This window comes from Populus trichocarpa, chromosome 13 (assembly GCF_000002775.5).
Source record: "Populus trichocarpa isolate Nisqually-1 chromosome 13, P.trichocarpa_v4.1, whole genome shotgun sequence".
Taxonomy (NCBI): domain Eukaryota; kingdom Viridiplantae; phylum Streptophyta; class Magnoliopsida; order Malpighiales; family Salicaceae; genus Populus; species Populus trichocarpa.
Window position 1 is genome coordinate 12,272,673 of NC_037297.2, and position 19,681 is coordinate 12,292,353.

The 19,681-nt window shown below is 33.0% G+C and overlaps 2 protein-coding genes across 6 annotated transcripts; both read left to right on the forward strand.

Annotated features, from left to right (window-relative positions):
• The first annotated feature begins 486 nt into the window (after positions 1–486).
• On the forward strand, positions 487–4,379 carry LOC18104473 (uncharacterized). The gene is made up of 5 exons (XM_024583468.2): positions 487–936; positions 1,774–1,932; positions 2,377–2,611; positions 3,026–3,248; positions 3,430–4,379. Exons 1-5 carry the CDS (start codon positions 574–576, stop codon positions 3,572–3,574), a joined length of 1,125 nt encoding a protein of 374 aa, XP_024439236.2. The 5' UTR covers positions 487–573; the 3' UTR covers positions 3,575–4,379.
• A 247-nt stretch (positions 4,380–4,626) lies between these two features.
• On the forward strand, positions 4,627–9,828 carry LOC18104474 (tetratricopeptide repeat domain-containing protein PYG7, chloroplastic). Of its 5 annotated transcripts, none has more exons than XM_024583474.2 (6): positions 4,627–4,980; positions 5,259–5,345; positions 7,056–7,102; positions 8,211–8,503; positions 8,744–8,890; positions 9,432–9,828. In XM_024583474.2, the coding sequence occupies exons 2-6, from the start codon at positions 5,320–5,322 to the stop codon at positions 9,711–9,713; spliced, it is 795 nt and encodes a 264-aa protein (XP_024439242.1). In that variant the 5' UTR covers positions 4,627–4,980; positions 5,259–5,319; the 3' UTR covers positions 9,714–9,828. The 5 variants fall into 5 exon arrangements, with proteins under 5 accessions (XP_024439242.1, XP_024439241.1, XP_024439239.1 ...); XM_024583473.2 differs by having other exon boundaries at positions 4,628–4,980; positions 7,056–7,111; XM_024583471.2 differs by having other exon boundaries at positions 4,628–4,980; positions 7,060–7,102.
• The last annotated feature ends 9,853 nt before the right edge of the window (positions 9,829–19,681 follow it).

Here is a 19,681-nt window from a genome sequence, read left to right on the forward strand (position 1 = left end):
ATTTCCCATTTACAAATGGGCAAAGACGGGTTGTTTGAAATTGTGATCAGGTAGATGATTACATCGGGTCTGTTTGTGAATGTGACTATAGTTATTTTTTAAATGTTTTTTATTTATAAATATATTAAAATAATATTTTTTTATTTTTTAAAAATTATTTTTAATATCAGCGTATTAAAATAATTTAAAAACACAAAAATATATTAATTTAAAGAAAAGAAAAAATTAAAATTTTTTTTAATTTATTTTTAAAATAAAAAAATAAATAGTATATTGAAACGGTCATTTTGTAAGGCAGTATTTAGAAGTGACAACGAGTCAACGACGTATGCGTAACCTGAAAAGCATGAGAATTGCTTGCTTGCTGTCACGTGAATAACATATGTTTTCAATTGTCTTTTTTTAAATAGTATTTATATTTATTAAAATACTAAATTATCCACTTCAACTTGTTAATAATTAAAAAACCTATTTGAAAATATGAAAAAACTCCTTGGAAAAACCTTACAAGATAAGTTCCCTACTTGTCAACACTATTGCTAGCTCTAGTTTAGCAGTGAAACGCCAAAACCAATGATGAAGATGGTAGAGATCGCCATGCCCACCAATCTCCACATCAAACCCACTCTCACTTTTAACCCTTCTGCTTCCATCTCAACATGGAATCTAAGAAAGAAACCAAGGGAAACAACAAAAAGGAAACTTGGTGCTGTTTTTGCTTCCATTTCTTCTTCTCATGACACCATTGGTGAGGAATTGTGGCCAAGGAGTGAACTTTGTGGGAGTAACAAGGAGAAGAGAGCAAGCAAGAAAAGGGTATTCTTTTTGGACGTGAACCCACTTTGTTATGCAGGAAGTACACCTAGCTTGCATTCTTTTGCTCACTGGATTTCTCTTTTCTTCTCTCAAGTTAGCCTCACTGACCCTGTTATTGCTGTGAGTTTCCTTTTCTTTCTTACTTTTGATTTTATGCATATATGGTAGTAGTACTTTTGGTTGTATGTGAAAATGAGATTGTTGTTCAGTGAAAGTTAATGGATATTGTTAAAGAAAGAGGGTATCTTGCAAATTTATTGATTGATAGAGGGATATGCAGATGACCCAGATAATCAGAATAATAAATGTTGTTGATAAAATTCTTTGAGATTTTAAAGTAACTGTTTTGATTAAATTTGTACAAGTGTCAATTTTTTGGTCTTCTAGATTCATTGCTGCATATGTTAGACTTTGGAAAAAAAAAATTCACTGTAAATTTCAAACTCATCTAGTTTTCAAGCATTGGAACACAAAGATGTGTCTGAATTGTTAAGTGACAAGTTTGCATTAATCTGGGTCCAGGGTGAAAAGATGGTGCATGTTGCATAGCATGATATACTTGGAATTCTTGCTTCTCCTTTGTAAAAGCTTGTGTTCTAGAACAGGAGGTGCCTCAAGAAAAGTGTAGGGAAGCAGGAAATTACATACCTCACTTTCTCTGTAATACAGCCTAATGGCTGCGACTTCCTGTGGATGACTTTGTTGAGAGGGAATGACTTGTTACATTTCCAAATGTATGTATAAGCTAGGTGCCTTCATAACCAAGAACATTTCTTGGATTTATCCATATATGGTCCCAAATTGTGAATTTATTGAAATTTACTCTTTTGAGATTGGTTCTCTTACTTGATATACTCTGATTGGAAGTTATCAAAAAATAATTTATCATGATAACCTTCTCTTGGTTTATTATAGCTTGCTTGGGCTTAGAAATAGTTGTTTTGTGTTGGTTTACAGGTTCTTGATGGAGATGGAGGAAGTGAGCATCGTAGACAGTTGTTACCTTCGTATAAAGCACACAGGAGGAAATTCTCAAGAAAATCATCAGCACCGCAAAAATATCCTGTTGAAAGGTCTCATGTTGTCATGGATGTTCTTACAAAATGCAATGTTCCAGTAGGTGAACCTTGGTTAACTGTTTCTAGCATTCTATATTTAAAGTTACCTACTTTCAGGTATTTAAAATTAATTGTATGCTTACAGATTGCATACTGCATGATTGTTGCACTGTTGTCTTCTAAAGTAATGCTCATAGAAATTGTGCTGGTTTATGTGTAGTATCATTTGCATTTTATATGGATGTCTAGACTTAACATCCAAGAATGGCCGACTCAATATATATCTGAATTTAAGATATAAAAATTTAGATCTCCTCCGTTCCTGTAAACAAATATACGTGAATAGGTTGGGTTTCAATCACCATCATGAGAAATTCACGTTCGAGTTTGAAAAAATTACCATCATTTCACAAAAAAATTTACTTTTGAGAACAAAATGGTTTATTGTAACTGTCTGAGAGATCACCTTTCTGTAAAAATTGACAACATGAGATTTGTGCAGGTTGTAAAAATTGAAGGTCATGAAGCAGATGATGTTGTTGCGACACTTGCAGGACAAGTTCTACAAAACAGACATAAAGTGGTTATTGCCTCTCCTGATAAAGATTTCAAGCAGCTTATTTCTGAAGATGTACAGATTGTTTTGCCTATTGCAGAGTTAAATAGATGGTCCTTCTACACCCTAAAGCACTACATCTCTCAGTATAATTGTGATCCGTGCTCTGATCTGAGCTTTAGTAAGTGTGAGAATTTATTTTTGTTTTCTTTTAATTTTTGATAATAAGAAAAATTATGAGATTTGCTTTATGTTCAACATATATCTTGTATAGCTCTGTACTTTTATGTGCATATTTTGTCAATAAAGGTTTTGCGGCTTTATAGCACTTACTCATTGCCTATTGATTTAGCACAGTTGTTAATCTTTTTGACCAGCATGATGTTATTAATTGAAGAGACAAGGATAAGGATCCTTCCTCGACTGTAGGAAAGAGTTGACAATATAGAGGAAAGTTTCAAGTGTTGTCACTTTTGTGGGGGATTATGTTCTTAACACAAGTTGCGCCACTCTATTTCTCAGCATTTAGTGCAATCTACTTCTACTTCTCTACATGAGCTGCCCATAACTTTTCTATTTGGTATTAATTGTGTAGGATGCATTATGGGTGATGAGGTTGATGGTGTACCTGGGATACAAAATGTGGCTCCTGGATTTGGTCGAAAGACTGCTCTAAAGCTATTGAAAAAGCATGGTTCATTACAAAATTTACTAGATGCAGCAGCAGTACGAACTGTGGGTAAAAAATACGCTCAAGATGCCTTAACAAAGCATTCTGATTACCTGCGAAGGAATTATGAAATTCTTGCACTGAGGAGGTGGTTTGTTTCCTTCATATATCCATAAATTAATTTTCATACACATATTCCTAGTTCTTGGTGTTTCTTGCTGCATAGTCATTGCAACAAAAAAGGAACAGATTCAGGTTCCCTTCTTTCTCATTGCATCATTGTCTATTGTATTTAGCTCTTGATGACCATGGATCATTCTTTCATACAGTGACGTTGATGTTCAGCTAAAAGAGGAATGGTTGGTTGAAAGAGACAGATGCAATGATTCAATTATTTTATCCAACTTCTTCAAGTTGTTGGAACAAAGCAAAAGACCTACCTACCAAAGTGGTTCACATTCTAAAATTGATTAAGCCCCCATTGGTAAGCTTTGAAGTTTCAATACGATGAGTTGAAGATCATCTCACCAGTATCACTGACAAACGTCCTGATATTCATGAAGACAGCCATGGTATGGATGGTTTGAATGTGAAAAATCTAGAAACGGGAGAACACACAAAGAGATGGGAGGAAAAGAATAGAACTTTCAGAAGTTGCTACTAACGCATATATAATGCTTAAACAGATAGCTTTATGTCAGAAATCTTATATCAGGTAGTCATAATGTCTCAGTAAAGCAAACAGTGAGCTTGAAAACGAATAGTTTAGCAACTGGTATGGTGAAGACCACGGCCCCATATGCAAGAGAGCTGCAGGAGCATGATTATGGTGCATAGAGAAGTGGCTATTGCATCTGTGGTTCCGCACATGGCTACTCCAGCAATGTACTGCGGTTTTGTTTTTTTTTTTTTTTGGGTGCCCTCTCCCACTCCACTGAGACACAATGTTCTTAGCTACTTGGCACCCAGGAGAAGGTTAACTCAAAAGGATTGCAAGCTATATAGTTAAACAACATTCTTGTATTGGAAAGACACTGTCTATGGGTTATGCAGTTTTCTAATGATGGAAGGCAACTGTCTCTTTTACCAAGGACAACTCTATTGTGGTTTTGGGAAGTTAGGACCCCATTTCAGTCTATAATTTTCCAAAGAGAACTGTAATTTTTATTAAATGCAATAGTGCGTGCGGATGCAATACGAATTCTCTATCACTCTGTCCTTCTGAAATGATGACAATTCAATGGCTACGGCTTCTAACATTTGGCCCTAGTTTGATCTCTATGTTTTTTTTTAATCCATCTTTTTGTAAGATGGCAATCTTTTTATCTTTCTTTTTGTCACAGATGAAATTTACAGTTTGTGAAGAGAATGTGTGCGTTTTTGGGTTCGATTTCTTAAAGCTTTCTTATGTCAGTTTTATCTGAAAGTAGAGCAAAAAACAAAAATCAAAATCATGGTAAGAACAATGCCTTATTTTTTAGTCATAGAAAAAGAACATAAATAAGAGAAGAGTAGAGAGGCTCCTATTTCTTGAAGAGGCCCCCTTTTAATGAAAAGAAACCAAGCGCGGCCTTATCTTCTTTTGTTGTCAGTTGACACTCTACAAGAGAACTTTTATCCTGAACCACCAACGAACTCTGTAGAGAGTACAGTACATACATGTTCAAAAGAACACTCAAATTCACATAAACGTATACAGAGGCAACACACAAAGCAGTTCTTGCTCCAAAGAAATCTCCCATACACAGTGAAATCAAAGAAATATGCTTCTCCAAACCACCATCTCATCATCTCCACCTCTACAACACCTCCACCAGCATCCTCACTCTCTCCTACCATTTGGGTCTCTCAAGTTTAGGCCCCACAAGCTCTCTCTTCAGGTACCATATTTCCAGATCCTTTTTTAAAGTATCCTGGTTTCTCAAAGTTGAAATGTTTTCACTTTCTTCATCTTTTATTTTTTTCCTTTTCTATTAGAGCATTTCTTAGTGTTTCTTGAAAGCTGACATGATTAGGTCTTGAATTATGTTGGTAAATATATATTGTTATTGTTTGAACATGCCATGATAATGGAGTAATTCTTTAATGTGAGTTTTAACATATAGAATTATTGATATGAAAATAATATTACTTGGGAAATTTTTGCACATCCTTTCAGGCCCTTTTTCAGCACTATAGTCCACCAGATTTGACAAATTTTAGGGCAGGCCATGGACTGAATGCCACTCAGTTTACTAATTTCCAGGTATGTATTCCAACAATCTCTTTGCTTCGATAGTGGCTATATTTGAATTTTCTGAGTTCATGGTTGTCATCAAATATGAATCTCTTCATCAGAATTTCCCAAAGAAATTTGCTCTGTTTATCTCCATAGCCTGTTTTAATCAACACTTCTGTTTTCCTTAACACTATTTGATGTTAAAGCTTATACTCTTCTTTAGGACTGAAGGTGCAAAATAGGCTTTGTGAATTCGTAGTTGGCAAAGGGTGGTTAGGTTTTGAATGTATGGTCTTCTTCTTGGGAATACAGTGTATAACACATTTATTGATGGAACATCTTAGTCGATTTTGTATTTGGCCGAAATTTTATTGATGTCAGTTGACTTGAATACTCTTACACATTTTTGTTTTATTTGTGAACTTGCACAAAGAAATCTTCAGGTATTGATGTCAAGATAATAGTCTGACCCTTTCTGGTTTCTTCATGTCATTTTAGCTTTCTGCATCCCCAAACCCCTTCTTATTGAGCACCTAATTTGTTTTTAATTCTGAGGAGAACTGAGCCTCATTTCCATGAGGGATTGACTTGCTTGTAGAGTTGAGTTTGTCATAAGACTTGTTTTTGCATTGCTGAAGAAAGCGAGCTTAAGCTATAGTTATTCTCCCGAGCCAAGCAAGAGCACGTGTGGCTTAAGCCCAAATCCACTTTGTTTAGGCTCATTTATGACTCTTCAACTTCCCGCTATATAAACTACAAGAAAATCTTGTATTTTTCCATTGTGGGATAAATGGTTTTGGGTTTCACAAAAACATACCAACCAAAGTCTTTTTATATCAATTTCTCATTCACTCACAATTCATTTTAATCATAGTAGTGTTCCATGTTAAAGAACTTTTGTTGAAGAATAATTTCCAATAAAGTTTTAACCCTAAAATTGAGTGGTCTTCACTTTTAATTTGGACTCAAATGTGCCCATTGACCATGTTTTTTAAAACAAATTTCTAACAAAGGTTTCCTCGGAAGATGGAACTTTGATCATAATGTTTATCAGCCATCTCTTGGACTGGAGTGAATTAATTGAATACTCCCTAGCAATGGCTCTAGTTGCCACAAGTTGAGCTTGAATTTATAGCGGTATAACAGATTCAGGATTGGAGAAAACTACAGCCTTATGCTCAATATGAATTATATGGGAAGAGCGGAAGAGAAGAACTTTAGAAGGATGACCAGAACTTTGTTTTCATGAGAAACATTTTTTCTTCTAATTCAGGCTTGACTGATCTGTACTTTGTATCTGTACTTTATATAGGTATCCAGTACATATTTTTGTATTATAGAAATTGGGTGTAGCTCTCAGGGGCTCTCATCTTCAACATATCCTGCTTTCATTTCATAAGTTACATTCCCTTAGGTAAAGATTGTTACCTAATCATATAAAAGCTGGCTATTGCAACAATGTTTTTTTCACACTATGTGTGTAACCAAAATCATGGTCAACCAGTTCAAATCAAGTGTTTTGATATCTGATATATCTGCCCACAGCCAAACAGTCTGGAGAAACATTTTTCTTTACAAGTTATGATTTTCCTCCCTTTCTTCTGTGTCTTATGCTGTGAATCTGCAGAATGATTTTCATTATCTTTCTATGTTAATTTATGTATTTTTAACAGAATCTTCTTGTTTAAGGTGATGTACATTTTTCATCACTCATTTTGCATTCTCTTGTGGGTGAAGGCAGATACATGGAAAGGAGTCACTAATGGTATCCTCTAGCTCACCGAGTACTGAGAGTATTCCCTCTTCTCACTTTGATTTTTCATTTCACCCTGATTTTAGAGGCTAAATTAAATTTATGTGTAGCAGATGCTACACATCTCATACATCAAATGTAGGAGTTTCGTCAACATCCTCAGATCCTCATTTTGTACTGTTCTTTTATAATCATTTATCTGGTTTGTTACTTTAAACCACTCCTTGCTTTGATTTTTATTAAGAGCTGGCAGAATACCCTTATACTTAACAGTAAGGATCCTTTTGAAACATCCTATTATTGGTTGTTATGTCTTGAGCAAACTGAATAATGATCCAGATATACCAATCTTGTTTGAGACATAATCATGGTGATGAAAGATTCATTATGGGTATCAATATACGACATGCATCTTGACATGTGTGTGCGTGGTTGTGTGCACAAAATATTCACCAAGTGGTGGGCACGATTCTGAGTAATCAGGAATTGATAATTTCTTCAAGATTAGGTATTCCTAATTGAAATATAATGTACACTGCTACACATGCGCGCTCATTCTCACACACGCATGTTTCATCTTGTTCTGTTGATAACTTTGGTCCTTAGCATTGTTGCTTTCCATATTATGTTTTCCATTGCTAACTTACAAATCTAGTTCTGCAGATTTTTATCCTTGGCTTATTCTTACCCTTCCAGTGACTGCTTCCTGCCACCCTATATCACTTTCCAAATTGAGGCATCAAAGAACATCATAAAAACAATGGTTATTGTTTGGTGATTGATTTGCACGCTCAACGATGCCAACTCACTGTTTACCTTTTCTTTTCTATTTCATATGAGTTATAACGTAGTCAAACCATGAATTTATGAACTGGCTAAGCTTGATAATATACTGCTCTCAGCCAATCAGAAGAAAATGTTTATATTGGAGTTCATCATGTTTGGACTCCTCAACAAGAGCAGCCTGAAGGTTTTTCCCGTTAAATTAGCCATTAGTGGGAAGAAGGATCTCTCTATTTATAGGCAAATGATAGCAACATCAGCTGCTTCTTGGACATGCTATTTGCCTTTTGCTTACTAATTTTCTTTTGTTTTTTCTTTTGGTATCCCATCTTCTTAATATCATAACTGTAATGCAGAACCCTCGAGGAATCCTCAGAACATTGAGGACAATGCTTGCATGAAAAGAGTGATAGTTTCTGTGTCTGCACTCTCATTTGGACAAATCTCATTGTTAACTTCTGTACAAGTGGCACATGCAGGAGAAAGTATCAAACCAGATGCACTTTATGAGGTTGGGGAGTTATTTGAATTGGGAATCCAGCTCTCTTATCTTCTTTTACTTTTAGCTTTGCTAGGGGTTGGAACTTTCTTTGTGATTCGTCAAGTTCTAATGCGTAGAGAGCTCGACCTTTCTGCTAAAGAATTGCAGGCAAGTTCTTCTTTGTAATCTGTGTTATGCTTTTCGAGGATTTTACTCTCTTCTGAAACAGACATTTATTACAAAGCCATCTTGGAGATTATTAGATCTTTAGATGGAGAGGTCAACGCTTTTTGAAAAGAAAAAGATCCATTTGGTCCCCCCGCCGTTTGATAGAGGGCATTGGCCATCTGTATTTTGTAGTAGAATACAATCTTATTATTGTTTTGTGTTTGCCCTTTTTAATTTCAGGAGCAAGTAAGAAGCGGTGATGCCTCTGCAACTGGACTTTTTGAACTCGGTGCAGTAATGCTGAGGAGAAAATTTTACCCGGCTGCTACTAAATATTTACTTCAGGCAATTGAGAAGTGGGATGGTGAGGATCAAGATCTTGCCCAGGTATGATTGTATCTTTGTTCCTTCCTGTTTTGCAAGCATCAAGTAATGCTGTTGCCTTGGGGTAATTGCATCTTGTTCGACCTAACATGCGTGTGTTGTCTTAGGAGAGATGCCTAGCAACATCATTTTTATGCTCTCATTGATTAAAAAAGGGAAAGGGAAAGGAAAAGTTCATATGCTTAATCATATTGGATGGTCAAGTTCATATGTTTAGATTGTGGTCTGCAAAAACATCTACCGAATGGTTTAATGTTGCTTTTTTGTGTTTTGGAAATTTATAAATCATCGCAGCTCACCACTGCAACCGTTTGACCGTATCTAACACTGACAAAAGGAGAAAGTTGTTATAATCTAGTTTGGAAAATTGTGAACAAAGATTAGGAGATCAGAAATAAGGACTTAATTAAGATCAGGGTTTTACTTCTGAGCAATAAAAATAAGATATGGAGTGCTCCAGTCTATATTTTGCACCAGTATGGTATCACTTTACATGCATGAATTTGACGACAAATTCCTTTTAACCTCTCAAATGTTTGAACAGGTTTACAATGCGCTTGGTGTTAGCTATATTCTTGATGGGAAGCTTGACAAGGGAATCAAGCAATTTGAAGCTGCTGTGAAGCTTCAACCAGGGTATGTAACAGCCTGGAACAATCTTGGTGATGCCTATGAAAAGAAGAAAGACTTGAAGTCAGCTCTCAAGGCATTCGAAGAAGTGCTGCTCTTTGATCCTAACAATAAGGTGGCAAGGCCAAGAAGAGATGCTTTGAAGGATAAGGTACAAATGTACAAAGGAGTTCCAATCAAGTCTAAGGATAGATGAATTTACGGCCATAAGATCATCAAAATTTTCTCTCTAACTTTTGTAATCTTAACCAATCCATAACTTTTGCTCCTCTAATATTCTCTTTGTTTTTATTTTTGAACTTTTGCCTAAATTACAAGTCCAAACTCCAACAACCTTTCATGTCTGGATAATTGAATGTGTAATTGTCAGTGTTTTAATGATGAAATTGCTGTCTTTTATAAAAAATGTTCTTATAAAAAATTGTGCCTAAATCAAAAGATGTTCTTATAATATTCAATAAAGAATAAGTTGATGGATGTGTTGATGTTTTACTTTTCTTGGTTCAATAGCTTGACCATATAGGTCTTTATTTGACCCATCAATTTGATTATAAAATTGTGTATATTTTCATACTAAATAACAGAAAGCAACATAATTATAAAAACTTGCTTCAGGCTTTCCTCAAATACAAGAAAATATATATAAAAGAAAGCTTCTAAGATGGATTATATTATAAATCCTTAATTGTTATAATTATGAAGAAAATTAACCCTCCAAATCAATGTTTAAACCATATATAACCTCCTCGAACTGGTTTAACTAGTTTCAAACATAAAAAAACCTTTGGCTAATCACCATGTCTTGTGCCATAAACCTATATATATATATATAAAACTTATAAGGGTACAGAGAACCTTTGGCTTGCATGCAGATGCACGAAATCATGCCTCGCCACCTGCCCTGTTCCCTCCTGTCTTCCAAGGGACGTGGTTTCCAATTATCTTTCCTAAATAAATCCAAAAATATTTATTATTACCATGAACAGCATAAATTATTATTAGCCGGAGGTCTCATGATTTCAATATCCAACATGCACTGTAGAGAGTAAGTCTTTTTTTTTTTTTGCCTTTTGACAGACTTGGAATGACGAAACTGAAGCTACTTTTGATATCCAGCATGAACTGTAAGAGAGTAAGTCTGTTTGCAATCTTTCTTTATATCTTGTCCAAAATCCCATGAAGTCATTCACATAAAATAATGTTCTGATTAGGGGAGAGATGAAGCAATATTTGTGCTAATTATGCAAAAGAATACTGGTTTCTGAAGATCACTTTCACTCCTTTATGCTTAGTGAGGACATTAAAGAAAGGAATAATGCTAAAGTGGCCTTAAAAAAATGAGCAAGCTTTGCCTTCGATGTTGTGGGCTAGCTAGTATTCTTTTTCCTCCAAAGGGAGCACCTTTTATCCCACATTTCATCTCGATGATCCTTCCATGGACTCCATTTTCAATTGAAAGATTCTCTTTCTCCTCTCAAGAACATCAGCCGGCAGCTTTCAGCATCCATTTCCCGTCACTGCATATGTCATTTTATGAAATCATTGATGTCAATTCTTCCTTTGTCACGTTATACCACTTACATGGCCATATATGTTAGAGCTATGTCCATCGTCTTGGTCCACAGCTCAATAATTTCTGCAGGTACGTTGAACTAGAAATTAAAGATCGGCGGCAACAAAAACTAAGGATAGAAAAAATAAGCAAATCTTAATTTGGATTAATTTATTAGGTTTTGTTAATACAAGTCATTAGTACGTATGAGGAAAATAATTTATTTAAATACATCAAGCTGAACTGATAGGATTAAATATTGATAGAGAAAAAAACAATTAAATATATAAAAACTCATTCGAAGATATTTTTAGATTAAATAAATAAATAAAAACTTATTTCTATTTGAATGACAATCAGACAATGACATTGCCACAATAATGGATTGGATCAGTGCCATATATGGGTATTATATTGACGGTTAGAATCTCAAAATTAAGGTTGGTGTAATGGTTAAAAAGATTTTGTTCTTTTCTTAAGTAGAAATTATGAAGATATTAGAGTTTCACAAACTCTAAAATTATCAGAGAAAATATTGATTTGATAAAATCTTGAATGTCAATAAGTATTCACTATGGTGAAAAATAAAATTCTAATTAATTTAATCGATGTAATTAATAAAAATAAAATAAGATTTTGAAACTTAATTAAAAAGAAAACCAAAAAAATAACTAGAAAAAATTAAAGAAACAACAAATTCTAAATTTAATTTGGACATAATCTCGACCCCAGCTGATACTAACTCTAAAATTATGAGAGAAAATGTTGATTTGATAAATCTTGAATGTCAATAAGTATTAACTATGGTGAAAAATAAAATTCTAATTAGCTTAATCGACGTAATTAATACAAATAAAATAAGATTTTGAAACTTAATTAAAAAGAAAACAAAAAAAATAACTAGAAAAAATAAAGAAACAACAAATTCTAAATTTAATTTGGACATAATATTCTCGACCCCAGCTGATACTACTAGGCTAGTCTTCTAAGCTATTAGATCTATAAAATATATTGACCAGATTTCAACCCAACCCAATAATCAAACTAAAAATTATATTTATTTTTATTGGAAACCTTTTTTTGACTCATCCAATTTTTTTAATAAATTTGAACTTGTCCATCTTTTCCATGAACAATCTAATATGGACATTACATGTTATGCACAGGGAGATGAAAAAAATAAAAATAAAATACAGGAGAAATAGAAGGATATTTGTATATACGAAACAATATTTTTGAAAAAAAGTCTTGAGAATATATAATCTTTTGAAGAAAAATAGGTTCAGAAGGATAAGTATCCACAGAATAAAAGGCACTTCCATTACTGTAGTCTTTTTTGCATGAAGACGAAGAGGAAGAAGAAAACTCAGCCTTTAGTTGTCAAATGTCAATTGAAGAATATAATTGTCTGCAGCCATGCTACATCATCGGCTTGACTAAGATAACGACGACAAATGTAGTAATCTTGGAGTGACCTCACCAATTTTATAATCGAGTTTAGTTTTTTGATTTAACTGGATTGGAGTTTAAAGAATTTACAAAAAAAGAAATCATATATTTTTCATAATTTAATCTAATTTGAGGGTTTGGAGTCAATCTTGTCTTCTTTTTTCCTCCTTGGTATCGACTCTCTGGCCATTGAATGTGAACGAGACGGGTCGCGATACGGTGGTGGAGGTGTTGTCTGCTGACTTTTCAGTCGTAGAAGGCTGGCTGCATGCCTGCCCGCCAGCCATGCACAAGCATAAATGAATTGATTGACCTCCTTTCCTTATTCGTTTACGCGGTGGCGTGATAGCTACTTTAAGGTTATGTAAGCCGTATTTGGCTTCCACTTATTGTGCAGCATGAGTTTTTATGCAGAATGAATCACATTTTAATTTTGCTAATATTTTAAATTTAGGTTAAGAAAATATCTCACATGAAAATATCTCACTTTAATTTTTATCATATTATCCGTGGTACCATCAGAGTTTAAGATCATGAGATTGGATAGACATTAATTTCGTTTTATTTGTTTGTTTAAGTTATTCAGATAAGTAGATCTAAACCTGAAGAGTGATTTCGGTAGTAAATTCAAGAAGATAGTAAAACAATTGGTTTGACTATTATTTTTGTAAAAGAAACTTATTGGAGAAAACCAATCAAACCTTTCAAAATATCTTATAATCATATTTCATCATTCATCTAAATATTCCATACACAAATATTTTTTTAAACAAGACATAAATTCCTTTAAAGGTTGAGTTGGGGGTGGAGAAAAAGATCCTGAACTAGAAGGTTCAAGAGGGGGAGGCAAATGTAAAGCCATATATGCATGCAATTGCTCTCAATGCATCTAGTTTTCTTGTTTGAATCGTTCTCTTATTTGTTTCCTCTAAATTGGGTAACTGTACTTCTAATTACATGAGTTTCCCCTTATCTTTATGCAACTCAAATTAGAGATTATTTATGCAACCTTAAACTTTTCCTACCAAGCTTCTAATGTATTCATCCGTTAAGAATGTTAATGAAACTGACTCCATTGAAATAATTGTTATTTGAACGATGATTTCATTGTAGATGTGATCGAACGAGCAATTTCAATATTAGTAAACCTGAAAAATCAATTCATCGAAGCCATTTTAATTTTATGTAAAACTTAAAATAACCTAATACAAATAAATAACTTTGATATTTAGAGAAAAAAAAGATATCAATTACATAGCGAGGTCGCCTTTCTATGTAATAATTTTGTTGAATACAATGTCTCTGGTAAAAGGGATTCCAACTCAGTTGTTTGTATTAAGTGAGCCTTGGTTAGTAACTTCTATAGTAGGTGCCTCTTCATGATCATCACCTAAATTAACAACACGATTACTGACACCACTACTTGATTAAATAGTAGTGCTCTTGTTGGACTTGGACTTATTTCTTCTTTGATATATGGTACCTAAAAAGAAACAATTAACAATAATAAGTAAATAGCTTTCTTCTATCTAATATTCTCCTAACAAACATTTACATTATGTGTATATGACAAATATAACTTGGTCTTGGATTGCTTAACAAGCATAAATGAATTGATTGACCTCCTTTCCTTATTCCTTTACGCAGTGCCGTGGTAGCTTCAAAATTTTATAGCAAAGTGAGTAATGGTGGCCCACTTTAAGGTTATGTAAGCTGTTTTTGGCTTCCAGTTAATCTGCCCTGCTAAAATTATGCAGTATGAATTTTTATGTAAAATGGATCACATTTTAATCTTGCTAACATTTTAAGTTTAGGTCAAGAAAATATCTCACGTGAAAATATATCACTTTAATTTTTATCATATTATCCATGGTATCATTAGAGCTTGAGATCATGGGGCTAGAATGGATTTTGATTCCATTTCATTTGTTTGTTTAGGTTATTCAAATAGGTGGATCTAAGCCCGAAGAGTGGTTTTGGTAGTAAGTTTGAGAAGGTAGTAAAACAATTGATTTAACTCTTATTTTTGTAGGAGAAACCTATTGGAGAAAACCAAACAAACCTTTCAAAATATCTTCAAACTTCACAACTTCTTCATTCTCCTACTCAAATATCACTAGTAATAGAATGATCAACCAAGAAGAAATAAATATAGTTTTTTTTAGCAAAGCCATTGAGAATTGGGAAATCCCAAAAATTACCAGAAAAAATAGATTTGATTTCCATTACTAGAAAATTAGAAAACATAAATAGAATATTCTATCAGCGTTTAAGAACAAAAACCCGCTGGCCTTTTAATTGCCGATGGAAACCTGTTGTCGGAAAATTTCTCATCGGGGATTTACCTTCCATCGACATTTCCACTGGAAACTTACAATTCCAATGAAAATGCCGACATGATATTCATTGCAGATTTTCCATCAAGCAACTCCATCGGTAACTTAAATGCCGACAAAACTTTCCATCGTCAATTCCATTGAAGATTGTGAGATGGATAGGTGGAAGTGTCTTTGCCAGATTTTGCACCCATGTCGACTTTATATTTATACTATAAAAGATATGTCAAAATTCTAAATTCATGTTAATGATGCAAATAAACATTATTAAGGCAATGACAGCTATAAAAAAAACTTACAACGAACACTTTCGATCTTCTATCGACAAATATTTTTTTCTCTTTCCCCTTATCCCCTTTATTTATATGAGTTTCCTTATATAACTACATTGGAGTCGGTTCACACCCAAGCTACTTTTCCTACAAATTAAATAGTTTGTTTTAACAGTCTCATAAATAAACACTTAATTAAAACTTCAAGAAAAATAATAAAATATAAAACAATGAGCTCTTACTAGGTGCTTTGCATGATTCACAAATGAAAGCGCTCCTCTAGTGTGCTTGCTCATCAAATCATGAATTGTTTTGTTCTTGTTTTGAGTCTCATATCATGAGTACTTTTTTAAAACCTTTAGAGTCGGCTATAATTTTTTAAACAATACCCAATTACGCTTCATGATATGTCTCGGTCTATAACTTTTCCACATCACCATGTCATCAGAGTCAGCTCTGTTAATTGCTTGTTTATGGGCATCATACCATAAATCATGCAACTTGGTACAAAATTTGTTAAATAGAAATAAGGTAAAGAAATAAAAGAATACAAGTTTATAATAATATAATATTTTTTTATTAATATTTACCTAGTTGCACTGTGGTTTTCTCACTTTCCTTACCAACACCTTGTTTCTATTGTCCCAACAAAATTTTTCCTTATATTAAATTCATGCATTAATTAGTTTTCAAATTTTAAAAATTATTAACTTAAATTAGAGATTATTTATCCAACCTTAAACTTTCCCTACCAAACTTCTATTGTATTCATCCATTAAGAATGTTAATGAAACTGACTCCATTGAAATAATGGTTATTTGAACGATGATTTCATTGTAGATGTGATTGAAAAAGTAGCTTTAATATTAGTAAGCTTCAAAAATCAATTCATCGAAGCCATTTTAATTTAATGTAAAACTTAAATAACCTAATACAAATAAATAACTTTGATATTTAGAGAAAAAATATATTAATTACATAGTGAGGTTGCCTTTCTATTTTGTAATAATTTTGTTGGGTACAATGTCTCTAGTAGAAGAGATTCAAACTCGGTTATTTGTATTAGGTGAGCCTTGATTGATAACTTTTATAGTAGGTCATGTTCATGATCATCATCTAAATTAACAGCACGATTACTGACACCACTACTTAATAAAATAATAGTGCTCTCGTTGGACTTGGACCTATTTCTTCTTTGATATATGGTACCTAAAAAAATCAATTAACACAATATGTAAATAGCTTCCTTCTATCTAATATTGTTATAACAAACATTTACATTATGTGTATATGATAAATATAACTTGGTCTTGGATTACTTAACATTATATACATTATTTCCAACATTATTCATTGGTCTTGGACGTAAACCAATGCTCATGCATATCACATAGAAACAAAAGTCAAAGAACCAAAATAGTTCCTTATATGAAAAGAAGATATAAACAGAAAAATACAACAACATAAATGGAGTGTAAAAATGTCATGCTTTCAAAGGAATTCTTCATAGTCTCAAGGAATAAGCAAAATAAACAATAAAGGTTTACCTCCTCCAAATTATTGTTTAATCAACTCTTGCATATTCTATCTAATAAGTAAACAATAAATTCTAACGAATAAACTCGGTAAACATGCATAGCATTAGAAATAGGCCAAAAATATCATATCTAGAAATGAAAAAAAAAAGAACAAAAAGTCAAGGTAAGACCACAATGAAAAATTTAGGAAAGTAGAGTTGAAAGCATACAAAATTTGATCAACTTTACCAGCAACAAATATGACCTATAACATCACATTCATTAACAAGATGTTATAAAATTCTGAAATATCATGAATGAAAAGGAAAAAAAAACCCTCTAGGTCAAAGGTAACAAATAACTAATATCTATCATTTGCTTAGAACATCAAAACACAAATGAAGGACTTGGTGAACTTTTGAATTAAGTATAAATGCCAAAACTCAATCACAAGCTGGTCTTAAAAGGTAAAGGAGTAATATAAATTCACCATCAAATTCAACAAAAAAAAAGTTGCAGCTATATTCATCATAGATGTGAATAATAGACCAAGCCATTATAGAAAAAGAATACACACTATATAATGGTTGATGCAACCATATTATTCGATAGTTTCACCCACATTTAACTAGTGTTTAGCCTATGTTATATATATATATATATATATAATGCCTTTATATTCCTTATTTTATGTTTTGAAGGCACTTTTGGATGAAAGATGCAAAAAGGAGTAAATTGGAGGTAATTGGCAGATTTGACGTTCAGTCGATGTTTTGTGCAGAGCGTGAGTTCTAGAGGTCGAAATGAAGTGATTCTAATGGCACTAAAAAGCAAACATCCATACCTTTCTGGAAATTTAATGCAAGAAAAATAAAAAGAGAAAGATCATGGAAATCACATCCTTCAAAGTCAAATCTCGCATTCTGTCAATGTTGACCTTTGTCCATTCAAAATTCAATATCTGGAGCTACAGAAGTCCAATTGATGCAAACTTAATTTTTTTAGATTTCTGACGTAAAGACCTATTAACGCTCCAAATTTAAGCCAAACCCGATGTCATATGACGGGGATATTAATTTTCAAAGATGACAGCTGAATTCTGCCAGCAAACAGGTTTCATGAAGGAACATGTCCAAATTACGTTTCGAAGCATCTAAATCGGCGTCCAAGTTTTTATTTCAGCAATTTAGCTCCTCTAAGTCAAAGTTTGAAGATTTAATGCAAGACTATTTCTCCTTTTTAGAAAAATAGTTATTGAAGTACTTAAATGTAAACTGTCAACTTAAGAGAGGACTATTTTGTAAAATAGGGACTAGGGTTTATTAGCATATAAAAATAGGGACTAGGGTAAGAGGGCAGAAAGGAGGCAACAACCAGAAGTGAAGAAACACAAACTCTCCTCTCTATAAACCAGAAATAATGCTTTCTTCTATCTTTAAGAGTAGTTGTTCCATAGATATGTAAGGCTAAGCTCATTTTCTTGGTTGCAAGGACACAACAAACCTTCGGATTTCAAGAACCGTGAGATTTATTCTTCCTTTTATTTTCAGTTTATATTATGAATGAGTATGATTGTTTTCCTATGCATATTTTCTATGATTGTTGTTGATAATTGCTAGAGCGGACTCTAAGTTATTATTGTGAACAATCTATTGCTAAGTTTGATATCAAAACCGGAGTTGTGATATATGAACTTGTGAAGCAACTAAACTTGATAATTATGGCGGAACTACGTTATTAAACTTAGAGAGAACACTCAAACAAAGGAACATGAGCTGCAAACAGCTTGGTTGTCAAGAGATCAATCAATTTATCTAGTTCTTAGGGCTGCCATTGAACTAAATCATTAATGCGAACATTGTGATTGTTTGTTGGTTAGGGTTAGTTATATGACGGATCCATTAATTAACCAACGTTAAGAAAAGATAAAAATTCAGAATATAAATTGAAGTTTCATTTCAAGGATTGATTCTAATTTCCGTTGGTGGATTTGTGCTTACGACCAAGGTTTGTTTTCTTGATAAATTTCGGTTTCAATTGATTTTGTTTGCTAGTTTAATTTTTTCCATAGTTTAGATCATCACAAATCAAAACCCCCCAATTGCATAACGTATAGAATAAAAATCTGAACTAAATCTTCCTTGTGGGATCGACCCCTTGCTTGCTCTATATTATCTTGTGTGTTGTGTTTTAAGCTAGGGTAATTAATTTGTGCGACCGCGACATCACAACAATGGTAAATGAATATCAATTTGTTTAGTAAGAAAATAAATAAATGAAATTACATAGTAAACCCACAATAAGTAACCTCAATTGTAAAATTTAACCATAAAAACCAATAAAATCTCAAATGGAAGTCCAACTCAAATTCATTCAAATTAATCAAGACTAAACTAGATTTCAATCAGGAAAAAGCAATCCATTTCTAGAAATCTCAAATTTTAACAATGTATGCATAAAAGAAAAAACAACAACACTGGATTGATTGATGTCCTACTGACCCATAAGTTATATACGAAAACAAAAAGCAATGTGATGTATGACATTTTAAACTAATCTCATTTAAAGTTGTTAAACTTCAGTGTAATTTCTAGGAACACTTAACATGCTATCATAATTAATAATAAACCTAGTCCAATGTTTAGGGAATAAAAATAAAAAATAAAATCTAGAGGATATCATCATAATCAATAGTTTCTATCTTCAAAAGGCACATCTAACACAAAATAATTGTAACTACTACTACTACTACTTATTTTAATACAATAAACAGAGTTCCCAACAAAACAAAATCCACCAACCATACAATTTCTCCAATAATAGACAAGATATTCCTCCCTTATATAGCATTACAACCAAGTTTCATTAACACAAATCAAGTTGAAATGATGAAAAAAGAAAAATAAAATTAAGGTTTATAGTAATTTAAATCACCTAATGAGATTAGGATATCAGGTTCAACACACCAAAATTAACAAGTCAAAGTGATACTAGGTGGCTTCGAGTATAGAGACACCAATTAATAACGATGACGATGT

Excerpts from the sequence above, each read along its gene's own strand:
- LOC18104473 (XM_024583468.2), top strand. The coding sequence starts at position 574 with ATGATGAAGATGGTAGAGATCGCCATGCCCACCAATCTCCACATCAAA. Across the intron at positions 1,933-2,376 it reads TTACAAAATGCAATGTTCCA|GTTGTAAAAATTGAAGGTCA; the intron begins GTAGGTGAACCT and ends AGATTTGTGCAG. Across the intron at positions 3,249-3,429 it reads GAAATTCTTGCACTGAGGAG|TGACGTTGATGTTCAGCTAA; the intron begins GTGGTTTGTTTC and ends TCTTTCATACAG.
- LOC18104474 (XM_024583470.2), top strand. The coding sequence starts at position 4,864 with ATGCTTCTCCAAACCACCATCTCATCATCTCCACCTCTACAACACCTC. Across the intron at positions 8,504-8,743 it reads TTTCTGCTAAAGAATTGCAG|GAGCAAGTAAGAAGCGGTGA; the intron begins GCAAGTTCTTCT and ends TTTTAATTTCAG. Across the intron at positions 8,891-9,431 it reads AGGATCAAGATCTTGCCCAG|GTTTACAATGCGCTTGGTGT; the intron begins GTATGATTGTAT and ends ATGTTTGAACAG.